This window comes from Bison bison, unplaced genomic scaffold (assembly GCF_000754665.1).
Source record: "Bison bison bison isolate TAMUID 2011002044 unplaced genomic scaffold, Bison_UMD1.0 scf7180017864239, whole genome shotgun sequence".
NCBI lineage: Eukaryota > Metazoa > Chordata > Mammalia > Artiodactyla > Bovidae > Bison > Bison bison.
The window spans coordinates 304,477-319,234 of NW_011494811.1; the positions used below are offsets into that span (position 1 = coordinate 304,477).

The window sequence follows — 14,758 nt, forward strand, 5'->3', positions numbered from 1 at the left end:
AGCTAATAAAATGTAACTATGAATATTATTATTTTATTAGGCATAGCTGAGAAAAGTGTCATGTCCAGAATTGGCATCTAAAAAGGATAAAGAAAAAGCAGGAAACTCGAGGAGCAAAGTTTCTTGGGAGATACATGTTTACTGAAGGAAAAGTAGCAAGATAAGTACACTCAGTGATAGAAAGCTCTTTAAGAAGGAAATGGCAGAAAACCTTTTGTCTTAAAAGTACATCTACAGTTTGCAATACCTTTGATAACCTTTTTCTTTTTTTTAAACCCTCAACAAACACAGAAACAGCCATTTAGTAAGGGGCTGCTGCTGCTGCTAAGTCGCTTCAGTCGTGTCCGACTCTGTGTGATCTCAGAGACGCCAGCCCACCAGGCTTCCCCGTCCCTGGGATTCTCCAGGCAAGAACACTGGAGTGGGTTGCCATTTCCTTCTCCAATGTATGAAAGTGAAAACTGAAAGTGAAGTCACTCAGTCGTGTCCAACTCCTAGCGACGCCATGGACTGCAGCCCACCAGGCTCCTCCGTCCATGGGATGGACTAGGTATTAATTAGTTACAGATAGGTGGCAGTAGTGGTAAAGAGTCTGCCTGCCAGTTCAGGAGTCCCAAGAGATATGGGCTCAATCCCTGGGTTGGGAAGATTCCCTGGAGAAGGGAATGGAAACCCACTCCAGTATTCTTGCCTGTAAAATCCCATGAACAGAGGAGCCTGGCAGGCTGCTGTCCATGGAAGTCATGAAGAGTCAAACATGACTGAGCAAATGAGCATACACATCTAAGGGACAAGCTTGGTGAAACAGGACTGCCAAAGGCCCTGTGGCTGGTCAATGACAGAACTGAGCCTTGAACCTGAATCTCAGGATCCAAATCTATTTCCCCTACATTTCTCTTTGGACTTGCCTGGAGGTGAAGGGCTATTACCAGATATATGGTGTTACATTATTTTCAAACTGTCTCTTATTGGCACAGATATGTTTCATAATCTAAGATTTGAAAAATCTTCATCTTTAGAAAAGACAGCTCAGAAAAACCTGCAGCCAGAGGAATTTCAGATAGGCAGATATAGGACAAAATTTTGAGGAGTGAGGGGACTGACAAATTACTCTGAAAGATTATGGAATTTCTCTCCTTGCTAAGAATGACCTCTGCATCAAGAAATCTGATATCTGGGGCTTGATGAGAGCTCTCATTTTCTCAATGTTGAAATTTCAGCCACAGTAGTTCTGATTTTCACAGTCTTTGAGGTAAGCCAAATATTACCAATGTTCTGGCTAAAATAATCACCCACTCTCATAAGCTTTCATAAGAAATGGAAATGGGGCAAGACAGGCCAGATCACCTGGAGTTCTGATGTGTCAAAGCAAAATAAAATAGAACCCTGATGTTCACAGTGTGTGGGACCGTAAAGCAACAATTATCAAAGAAAACGATTCATAAACATGATAAGTAGAGCCAACTACCTGTTGGAGAGGAGTCCTGGGGAATTTTACAGGCTTCACGTTAAAGTCTAAGTCCATTAAACTTAGAAAAATAATTCAGTCTGACTCTAAGAAAAAAATGTAGGAGACATTAATTGTTAGTAATTTAAAAAGATTCCAGGCAGAAGAGATTTAAGAGGGAAACATTACAGATAAAGACAACAGAATAATCTCTAAACAAAGAAGGAAGGCCCATTTTTCACCCAGGGTTTCAAAGAAGGCAGAGAACAAAATTTAAACTCGTAAGCTCGAACACATTACACACAGGCACTCATACATAGATTGTTACTATGCTAGGGTAATCTGAGGCATTTCTTAATCTTCCATGTAAACTGAATATAAAAAGTCCTTCTTTACCTTACTCTCAAGAAACATACACCCTTTCTGGCATGAATAGTTAACTTATTAGGTCAACCAGAAGAAAAGACCCATTCATGAAATTAAACTGTACTAACATCTGTGGGCAGCCATTTTTCCTGGCCTTTAATCACTGGCTCTAGGGAAGGTAAGACACCAGCTTATATCCAGATTTTGAATGATATTTGTAGATAAGCTGTTATAAAGGATCCCCATGTTATATTCTGCAGGATAAAAAATCTTATGTAGAAGTGACTTTACTGAAGAACTCATGCCATACAAGGACTTTATGGTCACTCTTAAATACGTACTTACATATAAAAGCACTGAAGCTCTGGGCAGATACTGACACATCTATACGATAAGCTTTGGAACATGGTAATCGTTTTCCAGAGGAGTCAGGAGTTTAGGATTTGTCGTATTTTCAAACTGGTTTATTTGTAAGGACCTTGAGACATCAGGAAAAAGTGGGAAGACTAAGGAAGAAATTAATCCTATTTGCTCATCAAAATGTACTGAGCATCCATAATGCTGGCACACTGGGCATCTGTCTTTTATGCTCATAGGATAGTGCGGCACATACTATGCAAAGGTGCTTAGCATGAACACACTGGGTAAGAAATCCTCTTACAGGAGGGCAGTAAAAATGTGTATGTGAGATGGCCAAGAGGTACTTGAAAAGATGCTCCACGTCATTCACTTTTCCTTCCTTATTCATGCTCGATCATGTCCAACTCTTTGCAATCCCACAGACTGTAACTTGCCAGGCTCCTCTTTCTATGGAATTTTCCAGGCAAGCATACTGGAATGGGTTGTCATTTCCTCCTCCAAGGGATCTTTCCTACTCAGGGACGGAACCTGAAACTTTTGCATTCGCAGGTGATTCTTTACCAACTGAGCCACATACGAAGCCCAATTAATCGTTAAAGAAATGCAAATCAAAATGGTCAGAATGGCCATCGTCAAAAACTTACAAACAATAAATGCTGGAAAGCGTGTGGAGAAAAGGGAACTCTCCTGCACTTTGGTGGGAATGTAAATTGATACAGCCGTTTTAGAGAACAGGATGGAGTTCCTTAAAAAATTAAAAACAGAACTTAAAAATATAACCCAGCAATCGCACTACTGGCATTTGCCCTGAGAAAATCATAATTCAAAAGACACATATCCCCCAACGTTCACTCTAGCACTATTTACAACAGCCAGGACATGGAAACAACCTGTGTCTACTGACAGATGAATGAATAAGTAAGATGCGGACTTTTCTTCTTGGGCTCCAAAATCACTGCAGATGGTGACTGCAGCCAGGAAATTAAAAGACCCTTGCTCTTTGGAAGAAAAGCTATGATCAACCTAGACAGCATATTAAAAAGCAGAGATATTACTTTGCCGACAAAGGTCTATCTAGTCAAAGTTATGGTTTTTCTAGCAGTCATGTATGGATGTGAGAGTTGGACCATAAAGAAAGATGAGTGCTGAAGAATTGGTGCTTTTGAACTGTGATGTTGGAGGTTCTTGAGAGTCCTGAATATGCATTGGAAGGACCGATGCTGAAGCTGAAGCTCCAATACTTTGGCCACCTGATGAGAAGAGCTGACTTGTTTGAAAAGACCCTGATGCTGGGAAAGACTGAAGGCAGGAGAAGGGGATAACAGAGGATGAGATGGTTGGATGGCATCACCAACTTGATAGACATGAGTTTGAGTAAACTCTGGGAGTTGGTGATTGACAGGGAGACCTGGCATGCTGCAGTCCATGGGGTCACAAAGAGTTGGACATGACTGAGTGACTGAACGAAACATCTTATACAATGGAATATTACTCAGCTGTAAAAAGGAGCGAAATGAAATTGGGTCATTTGTAGAGATGTGGATGGACCTAGAGTTGGTCATGCAGAGTGAAGTAACCCCGAAAGAGTAAAACAATTTATTGTATATTAATATGTGCATGTGGAATCAAGAAAAATGGAAGATGACTAGCTCCAGGGCAGGAATAGAGACACGGAAGTAGATAATGTATGCGTGGACACAGCAGGGAAGGAGAGAGTGGGATGAACTGGCAGATGAGGTTGACATGTATACACTGTGCTATGCTCAGTCAAATCTGACTCTCTGTGATCCCAAGGACTGTAGCCCTCCAAGAAACTCTGTCAACGGGATTTCCAGGCAAGAATACTGGAGTGAGTTGCCATCCCCTTTCTCCAGGGGATCTTCCTGACCCAGGGATCGAATCTGTGTCTCCTGCATTGAAGGGCAGATTCTTTACCCCTGAGCCACCTGGGAAGCCCATATATATACCACCATGTGTAGAACAGATAGCAGGTGGAAGCTGTGGTATAGCACAGGGAGCTCAGTTCTCTGTGATGACCTAAGTGGGTGGGAATGGGCGTGTGGGAGGGAGGTCTAAGAGGCAGGGGAATATATGTATACAAAGAGCTGATTCATTCTGTTGTACAGGAGAAACTAACAAAACATTGTAAAGCAATTATACCCCAATTAAAAAAAAACAAACAAACTTTGAATTTGTAGTTAATAAAGCGTCCGGTCCCTCTCCCCAAATGTATATGTGATCACATGTTGTTTTTCAGTCACACAGTCGTGTCCGACTCTGGGAACCCATGGACTGCAGCACACCAGGCTTCCCTGTCCCTCACCATCTCCCCGAAGTTTGCCCAGGTTCGTGTCCCTTGCATCGATGATGCCATCCAGCCATCTCTTCCTTTGACGATCTCTTCTCCTACACTCAATCTTTCCCAGCACCAAGGACTTTTCCAATGAGTCAGCTGTTCGTATCAGATGACCAAAGTACCAGAGCTTCAGCTTCAGCATCAGTTCTTCCAACAAGTATTCAGGGTTGATTTCCCTTAAGACTGACAGGTTTGATCTCCCCACTGTCCAAGGGACTTTCAGGAATCTTCCCCAGCAACACAATTCAAAGGCATCGATTCTCTGGTGCTCTGCTTTCTTTACAGTCCAGCTCTCATAATCATATGTGACCACTGGGAAGACCACAGCCTTGACTATATGGACCTTTGTTGGCAGAATAATGTCTGCTTTTCCATATACTGACTATGTTTGTCATCGTTTTCCTGCCAAGAGGCAACTGTCCTCTGATCTCATGGTTTCGGCCACCGTCCGCAGTGATTTTGGATCCCAAGAAGAGGAAATCTGTCACTACTTCCACCTTTTCCCCTTCTATTCGAAATGCAGTAATGGGGCTGGATGCCATGATCTTAGTTTTTTAATATTTAGTCTTAACCCGGCTCTTTCATTCCTCCTTCACCCTCATCAAGAGACTCTGTAGCTCCTCTTCGCTTTCTCTCATTAGAGTGGTATCATCTGCATATCTGAGATTGTTGATGTTTCTCCCACCTATCTTGATTCCAGCTTGTAACTCACCCAGCCCGGCATTTCTCATGATGTGCTCCGCATACAGGTTAAACAAACAGGGTGACCGCAGACAGCCTCCTTTCTCAATCTTGAACCAATCAGTTGTTCCATACAGGGTTCTAACTGTTGCTTCTTGACCTGCATACAGTTTCTCAGGAGACAGGTAAGAGGGACTGGTATTCCCACCTCTTTAAGAGCTTTCCACAGTTTGTTATGATCCACACAGTCAAAGGCTTTAGTGTAGTCGACGAAACAGCGGCAGATGCTTTTCTGGAATTCCCTTGCTTTCTGTATGATTCAGCAAATGTTGGCAATTTGATCTCTGATTCCTGTCTTTTCTAAACCCAGCTTGGACGCTTGGACATCTGGAAGTTCTTGGCTCGCATAATGCTGAAGCCTAACATGCAAGATGCTAAGCATGACCTTACTAGTATTCCTGTGGCCACTGCTGGGTCTTCCAGATTTGCTGACATAGTGCATGCAACACCTTGATGGCATCATCCTTTAGGGTTCTGAACAGCTCTATTGGAATTCTATTGCATCTGCTAGCTTTATTAACCAGAGAAGGCAATGGCACCCCACTCTAGTACTCTTGCCTGGAAAATCCCATGGATGGAGGAGCATGGAAGGCTGCAGTCCATGGGGTCACTGAGGGTTGGACACGACTGAGTGACTTCACTTTCACTTTTCACTTTCATGCATTGGAGAAGGAAATGGCAACCCACTCCAGTGTTCTTGCCTGGAGAATCCCAGGGACGGGGGAGCCTGGTGGGCTGCCGTCTATGGGGTTGCACCGAGTCGAACACGACTGAAGCGACTTAGCAGCAGCAGCAGTTTTATTAACAGCAGTGCTTCCTAAGGCCCACTGACTTCACACCCCAGAATGTCTGGCTCTGGGTGACACACCACCCACCCCATGTGATCACATAAGTGGATACTAATCGGCGTGAGGGCTCTGAGGGGGTCTGTGGGAAGCAGGACAGCTGGTAATAAGGGGTGGGGAACAGAAGTCTGGACACTCAAAACAGGTCAGGTCAGGATGCTACAAATGAGATGTGTGTGCAAGTCCAAGGTGGGGTTTTTAACTTATTATTATTATTTTTTTTGCCACACTGTGGAGCATTTGGGATATTAGTTCCCCAACCAGGGATGGAATCCCCCTACAGTGGAAGCACAGAGTCTTGACCACTAGACTGCCAGGGAATTCCCCTTTAGCTTTATAATACGTGGTCATGAACTTAGTTCTGCCATCAGCAGTGGCCGGTGGTCAGCAGGATGAGAGTTCTGTAAACTAAGGAAGTCTTCGGTCACCACACAAATAGACACTGCCTACTTCCAAGACCAGAACTCTAAGACAAAGTGAACCCAGCTGATAAGAGTATACTAAAACTGAAACTATCTTCACCTTTCCTATGATCACCACGGATCATTTTTCTGAGTGGTGTAAGACCTGTAAGTGAAACACCCATTACAAAAACAAATTTCGTTTTAAAAGAGCTCTCCCTGAATTTCCAAGCTTCAAGCTTCATAGACAATGTGTATTCTAGCAGTAACACTTAAGAGCAATTAATAGACTTTTTAATTGTAGAAAGCTTTCAGTGTGTACGGCTCCTCTCAGTGACACCCAGATAGAATAACCCTCTGTAATTACCAACCTACATTATAAGCAGTTCTCATGGGAGGGCCACACAAAACCTGCACAGCCATCAACAGGCAGACTGGAGGACAGAGGCAGCAGGAACACAGCCCAGCAGAAATGTGCAGTGGAGCTTAATCACCGTAATTTAGATTTTGTCACCAAGCCCCAGGTACAAGCTCTTTTATGCACTGTCAAGAGATCTCCACATTAATTGCTGTTCCTGTCTTCCGAGGACGCAAACACCCTAATTTGCAGTGATTTTAGTTTCTCGAGCAATATGCATTTGGTGGCTGAGTCCCCCCTTTCCTCCAGAAAAGGAAGCCTGCTAAAGCTCTGATTATCCAGCTCCCTCTGCCAAGATCAACAAACTGGAGTCACAAAGCATCCGTATTTACCAGAGTCGCAAATGAATGTGACTCAACCTACCAGTGGGTGGGAAGCCCTGCCATCCTCCCTGAAAGGCCACATTCTTCCCAAGCAACCTTGACTTTCAACAGAAGAGCTATTTCTAAATGATGATTTCAATGATTTCTGCATGGTCAGTTGGAAGCAGAAAATGTGGCTAATCCTTTAAGACCTTCAGGCAGCCGCAGTCAGCACATTCAGACAATGCTAACCCAGGTGCCGACTTTTCAGAGGGTGCTTCGTACCTCCCCTCGGATTTGGTAGATCTGTTAGATTGGACAGCCCACGTTCTATGCTTTGGCTTCAGAGGCCCAGCACTTTTTAACTTTATTCCAGAGCAATGCCATTCTAGACAAGACCTGTGACTTTCTCCTGCGATCCAATTAGATCAGAGATACATTCCCCAGATGGAGTACTACTTCAAAAAAGACATTCTCTTTTCAGAATGAAGAACTGAAAACCAAATCTAGGAGTCAAGGTAAACCTGAAAACCACAGAGGAACTACTGTGAACTGAAAAATGTTCTGAGTCAGTGCACAGGCTGTACTTAATGAGGCAGTGGGTGTGCTAGAAACAGCAAGCCAGTCACATAACTGAGTCAAGTGATTCTACATCTACATTATATTATCATGGTATTTGATGCCTGGCTTTCTGTTTTCCAAACACTTCCTTAATCCATCTGCACCAAACATTCTATTTTCTGAATTATGGACTGGAAATTGGATACATGTTACCCAAGAATACTGAGATGACTTTCCCAATTGCTTTTCTGCTTAGGGGGCCGTGCAGTTTCCAGGCCTGTCACCATCTCTTTTTATTACTGCAACACGGTGATGGTAAACAGAGATAAAACTCAGGAAATGCTTCATACCATCAATGTTTTAAAAGATGGGAAGTGTGTGCCTCTTATCAGTAACAATACAGACAACGGGAGAAGTTGACTATTTAACTGATCAAGTGAAACAAATCCAAATTAAGTCAAGTATGTCCTCTCTCGTGAAGATTACCTGGGGTTTACTGACAGATTATGTGCCTGGATTCCCCACTGGAAAAGCAAAACTAAACTCAACTTCTCTGATGCTTTTCTTTAGGGCGTAAGAGTAAAAGAGGACTGGAAGACGCCAAGGTTAGATGCTATCACACAAGCTGATCAATGACTGACAACAAAAGAAGGCAAAAGGAGAAACCACCATGAGATTAACAGGCCCCCAAAGATAGTGATGAGTGTTTCCTCCCTAAAAGGACGAATAGCTTGTCATATTCTGGACTGTAGGCTCAAACACCAAAGAGGAAATGAAAACCAGTATTTATCCTGTCTATCAGCGTGATCACCGAGGATACAGGGGAATGTGCACGCTTCTATTCTGAAAGGTAGATGGGCTGTGTCTAATTTTAGCCATGCTTTCCTGTTGGACACCCCTTGCCCTCAACACATCACTGTCAGGAGCCAATTACTGAAAACAGATTGCTGTGCAAACACTGGATAAGCGACGTCCTCTGATAGAGAGCGTTAAGGATGCGTCCAGCATCAAACATGATATGCCCTGTTAGTCTTGGAAAAGACCCCTTCCTTTCAAAAATATGGTCCAGATTTTCTTACTTCTTCAATAGACTGTCTCATTCTACATTCTCTATCACTAGCAGGAAGCCACAGGACAAAATTCTCCTCTCATTCTGGTATGCAGTTAGGCACATTTTTATAAAATCAAATACAGCTACAAAAAAACAGATGTGCAAACCTTTCTCACAGTTTAAAATAATGTACTAGGATGGTAGAAATAAAGGATTTGGATGGTAAATAAGTATATAAAAATTAACCACCATTGTGCAAAAGGCGGCCCCCCTGCTCCTTTTTAAAAAAATATACTCTTGATGGAAGGAAAGTGAGAAGAGGCCAGAAACTGGATGCAGGAGGCGGGAGTGGGAGGGGCAGTTACCTGGTGTGGGAAGCAGCATCATTGATACTGAACGTGGGGTTCTCCCTGGTCAGAGGGCTCGAGCCGGCCTGGCTCTTGGTGTGGATGTCCAAGCTCAGGGAGGACTCGGTTTTCCGGTCCAGGCCGTGGCTCTCTGCCTCTAAAGTCCGATCTGCCATGGAGATGACTTCGCTGGAACTGTGCCACAGCGGGGCCACTTTCTCCTTGCCCGGCCCCGAGCGTGGCGACGAGGTGGCCGCCCCCAGGGAGGCCGTGCTGCCGTGGCTGGGGCCGTACGAGGTGGTGTCGATGCCGCTGTCCGCGGAGGTGCCCTGCAGGTAGTTGTAGCTGTTGAGCTCGGCCTCGGTGCGGTCCCCGTCGTACCACTTCTCGTCGCTGTGGGCGCTCGACGCGTTGCTGGACAGGGTGTTGCTGCTGGAGTGGCTCGAGTAGTGGCTGTCGGACTGCAAGGAAAGCAGGGTTCCTTAACGACAGGCTGGGCTTCTTGAAGAGCAGGAAACAAATACCGGGGGAATGACTCTGAAATGTGTCTTCCTAGGGGGTTCGAGAGACACAAAAACGCCTCTATGATGACTAAAAGCAAGGCGGGGGTACCTGGAAAAACCTATTCAGAAGATTTCACGGCAGGACGTGCTGGAAACTTTGCTGTTTTAGAATCCACTTTTCATTATTTAGTTTGCTTAGCTTATGCTGAAGCAACTATAGCATCGAAGGAGTCTTAATCAGGGGGGGAAAAAAACATCCCTAGACTGACACTGGATGTGTGCTTAGTCGCTCAGTCATATCCAACTCTTTGTGACCCTGTGGACTGCAGCCTGCCAGCCTCCTCTGCCCATGGGATTCTCCAGGCAAGAACACTGGAGTGGGTTCCCACTTCTCCAGGGGATCTTCCCGACCCAGGGATCGAATGGGTCTCCTGCACTGCAGGTGGAACTTTACCATCTGTGTGACCAGCAAAGTCAAAACTGTCATTAGAGTCTTCTAATATCTCAGTCTTAAAATAGAAAGTGATACTTCCAAGGGGCTTTTAACTAGAAAGACCGTATTGATCAGAGTAAACAGAAGGCAGAACGTAAGACTTTTTCTTAGAAAGAAAAGATATCTTTTCTTTCTTCATATAGCATCTATTTAGGAGACAGCTTTTCTAAGGAATGCTAAGAGGTAAAATTTATACAGATGTGTTGAGAAACTATATATCCACATACAAGAAAGAATGAAGTTGGGTTTTTACCACATAGAAAAATAAACTCAAAAAGGTCAAAGACCTAAGTGTCAGGGCTAAAACTACAGAACTCTTAGAAGAAAATATAGGTATACATCTCCATGGATTATGTATACAAATTAGGTATACAAACGATTGGAGTATGCAATGGTTTCTTAAATAGGACACAAAAAGTAAAAAAAAAAAAAAACAAAAAAAACCAGAAGAGAAAATAAACTGGGCTTCATCAAAATTAAAAACTTCCGTGCTTCAAATAACCCAATAAAAAATGGGCAAGGGATTTGAATAGTCATTCATCCAAAGAAGATATACAAATGGTCAACAAGCATATGAAAAGATGCTCAGTATCATTAGTCATTAGGGAAATGCAAATCAAAGCCACAGTGAAGTAACACTTCATACACACTAGAATAAAGGCAGACAATAAGGATGGTGGGCATTGTTGGTAGGATGTAAAACGGGGCAGCTCTGTGGGAAAACAGCTGCAATTATATACTCAAGGGAAATGAAAACCTACGTCAACAAGAAAAACTTCCACATGAATTTTAAAGAGCATTATTTTTAATAGCCAAAAAAGTAGACATCGCTCACATGTCTATCAATGGATGAAAAAATGTTGTTATATCCATACAACGGCCTATTATTCAGTCATAAAAAGATGCGAAGTACTAACACATGCTCCAACAGATGAACCTTGAAAACATGCTGAGTGAAAGAAGCCAGACACAGAAGGCAACACACTATATGATTCCATTCATATGAAATGTCAACATGTGGACATTCTGTGGCACATCCGCAGGCACAGAAAGTAAGTTCGTGGTTGTCAATGGCTTGGAGGGGATGGAAGAGTTAGGCTTTCTTTTCAGGGTGATGAAAATGTTCTGGAGTTAAATCATGGTACTGGTTGCACAACTCTGTGACTATACCAAACACCATGAAATAGTACACTTTAAATGTGTGAATGTTTTGATATGTGAATAATGTGAATCATATCTCAATTTAAAAAAATGTGGGCAGAATGCTTGTTGGATAGTGGCTTGGTTGCTCAGAAAGATTTTACCATTTATCAAAGAAATATGATTTCAAAGGATATCTGAGTAAAACAGTATTTAAATTAGAGGGCTGCAAGTTCAGATACTTGGTGGAGATTGAGAGAAAAGAAGAGGAAAGACGTGTGTGTGTCTTGACTGGCTACGGAAAGGGGGCTGGAGGAGGACAAATCTCAAAGTGAAAGATCTCCCCTTGCAAAAGGATTTCCCAGTTACTTCACTGGTGCTACTCTAGTTTCTCTCAATAACTACTTGCATTACAAGGCCATCATTTAATTTGCCCAGTTGCTACAGGGCAGAACCCCTGGAGCACCTGGACCTGGGCTATAGAATTTGCTAACCCCAGGCCATGTATGGCGACTGGGCACTTAAAAATGTGGCCAGTCCACAATCAGATGTGTTGAGAGTGTAGAGTATGTGACAGATTTATATGTAGATATAACTTAAACCACATTTGGAATTTTAAGTGCTCTAGCCAAATTTTAGAAAAAGAAACAGGTGAAATTAACTTTGAGAATATTTTTTATCTAACCAAATCTAGCCAAAATAGTATTTGACCATGTAATAAATATAAAAAGTGTTAATGAAGGAGGGGAAATTGACAGATGGACCAGTGTATCTCGCATTTACAAATGGAACTGTGACAGCATCACATTTCATCAGTAAATCTCTCTTCCACAGCCCAGTACAGGATGCTTGCTCATGAACCTGTGAAGTCTACACTTCAAAACTCATTTCAATTTAAAAAAAAATTGAGCCCCCTCATTAAATCAGTGATTATTAAATTCAGTTATGCCCTCATTCTATAAAATGACATAAATATAAACATACACATTCCAGTGAACAGACAGACCAAGGAAATCCACTGCATTTAAAGAGGGAGGAAATGAGAGTCTCTTATTCCCAATTCTACCTGTAACTGATGGGGGACTGTGTATAATTATGGTAAAGAGACAACAATCAGTGCAGCCCTGGAAGGAAAGAGAAGCGGTAGGGCGAGTTGTCAGGATGCTGTCTGTCTCCTTGATTGATGTTCCAACCATTCATATCTCATGCTGGCAACTGTGTAAGCAAATAAAATCTTAATCAAGTACATTTCTATTCCAGACACTAGGATTGTCTGTGATTGTATCACATGGCCTTCCATCCAAATCCGTGGAGGTAGCAGGTGCATCCTGACGAGGAATTTCAATTTAATCTCAAAACAAGCTTAAGACCAGGCTTCCCAGGTGGCTAAGGAGTAAAGAATCCGCCTGCATTGCAAGAGACTCCGGTTCAATTCCTGGGTTGGGAAGATGCTCTGGAGATGGAAATGGCAACCCTCTCTAGTATTCTTGCCTGGGAAATCCCCTGGACAGAGGAGCTTGGCAGGCTACAGTCCATGGGATCATGAAGAGTCGGACACAACTTAGCAACTAAACAACAACAAAAAGCTTAAGGCCATTGCAGTAGACATTTCAGGGCTATGGCAGCCAGTGCCCACTTTCTATTAGGATGACTTCCCCTCTGACACTGTGGAAGAATAAGAGAGCAGACCGGTACCATTTTCACTTCGCAAGAAAGGCACAGGGCTGGGAATCTACCATTTTTATTTGTTGTTGTTGTTTAGTCTCTCAGTTGTGTCCAACTCTGTGACTCACGGACTGCAGCACACCAGGCCTCTCTGTCCCTCACCACCTCCCAAAGTCTGCCCAAGTTCCTGTCCATTGCAGCAGTTTTTATTGCACCATTTTTATTACTTTATAGCTAACTTACGTGCCCTTGTTTGTTTGGAGACAAATGAACCACCGGATCCTGACGCATTAATCTCCCACTGGGGCTCTCTCGGAAAGCTGGCAGTACCTTGGATACCGCTGGGAGGTGGCAGGTCGGCTCTGGAACACAGCACAGGACATTACGGTGCAGGCACTAAACAGACGCGGGCACAGGCTGACAAATGAGGACGGCTTGCCCCCGCACCTCTCAGTTCACTGGCCAGCAAACTCGGAATTTCAGCGGGAAGCTTGTCGAGAGTTTGCACGATAGACAGCATGTCAAGAGCTAAGTGGCTGATGGGTGAAGCTTGCAGCTGGTGACAGTGTGTGACACCATACACATGAGCAGAGCCAAGTGCCACCAAACCAGAGGCCATGAACAATGCGGCAAAGTCAGGAGTCAATTTTCGGCTTGGGGAGGCAGGGAAGTCTCGAATATATGGATCAAATTTATGACATCCATTCATTGCAAAGTGTGGCTAACCTCCCTTGGCCTACGTCACCTAGACAGGCATGGATGCAGTCGCGTTACTTACCGTGACATTTGGACACATGTTACCTGTATATTCATGCTGCTCGAGGACAAAAGAATTGAATTCCTGAGGTCCTCTATAACTGTAAGCTAAGCACAACAGAAAAGACACACAGCGACTAGTTTACTTAAAACAATTGCTTCCTGTTGGACTCCGCTGGCGTTCAGGATGGGGCTCTTCCAAAAGTGAAAGGTAAGCGACTTCGCCTCTTTAACACACCTAAGAGCTGATGGCAACAATCGTGCAACGCCATTCCTAATACGCACAGGACTGAGCAGTGTACTCTTTGACTCTCAACCGTGTCCAAAAGTGGAGAGGCAGGAAAAACAAACTGAGATGAGTGAGCCAATTCAACAAGCTAAGCTCTGGGTCTCCCCTGGGAATCAGCTTATCATCTGCGGACGGACAAAGACGGGGAGAGCCTGGCTAATGAGTAAGAATCTGCTTGACATTTTCAACCAGTGACCTGAAGGTCATTAGAGAATTGTGTTCTTACAAATTGAGTGTAGGAAGGTCAGTCCCTTGTCCACAAAATACAGTGTACTGAGGAATGAGAACATAACAATTATTTGTCCTGATTCCTCCCTAGCATGGTTTGTGTCAGCTAAGCCCCAGATTCCTTCTGAAGTGCCAGGCAGAAAGGGCTGGGTTATCCTTTTGGGATGACAGAATACCAGAAGTTATAAAAATTTATTTGAACACTTTCTTTGTAGCCTTAGATTCTGAATCGAGAAAGGTCTTTGTTTTAAAAAAAACAAAAGGCTTCTCTGGCAGGCTCTAGAAGTATCTTCTTTTTTTAAGAGAAAAGGTATAAGCTTACTAAAAGGATGAACCAATGTGTTAAAAAGATTCACCGGTATTCATTTCAGAACCTTATCTATGAAGTGTGAGATGCCACCAAACTAAAGTGGATACAAGGGGAAAAAAAAGACGAGAGGAAGGTTTATACGAAAGAATGACTATGGGCCTAGGACGAGCCTTCTAATT

At 43.4% G+C, this 14,758-nt stretch overlaps 1 protein-coding gene across 17 annotated transcripts in view; it reads right to left on the reverse strand.

The window, feature by feature from the left end:
- The window catches only part of SIPA1L1 (signal-induced proliferation-associated 1 like 1), a 389,778-nt gene that overhangs the window by 29,249 nt on the left and 345,771 nt on the right, over positions 1-14,758 (reverse strand). For 16 of the 17 annotated variants that reach the window (XM_010846654.1, XM_010846657.1, XM_010846661.1 and 13 more), the window contains 3 exons: positions 13,798-13,860; positions 13,240-13,358; positions 9,214-9,656 (listed from right to left, as the gene is read on the reverse strand). In XM_010846654.1, the coding sequence (XP_010844956.1) occupies positions 9,214-9,656; positions 13,240-13,358; positions 13,798-13,860 (625 nt within the window). The remainder of the gene's footprint in view (positions 1-9,213; positions 9,657-13,239; positions 13,359-13,797; positions 13,861-14,758) is intronic. The other variant, XM_010846669.1, reaches the window with a different exon arrangement.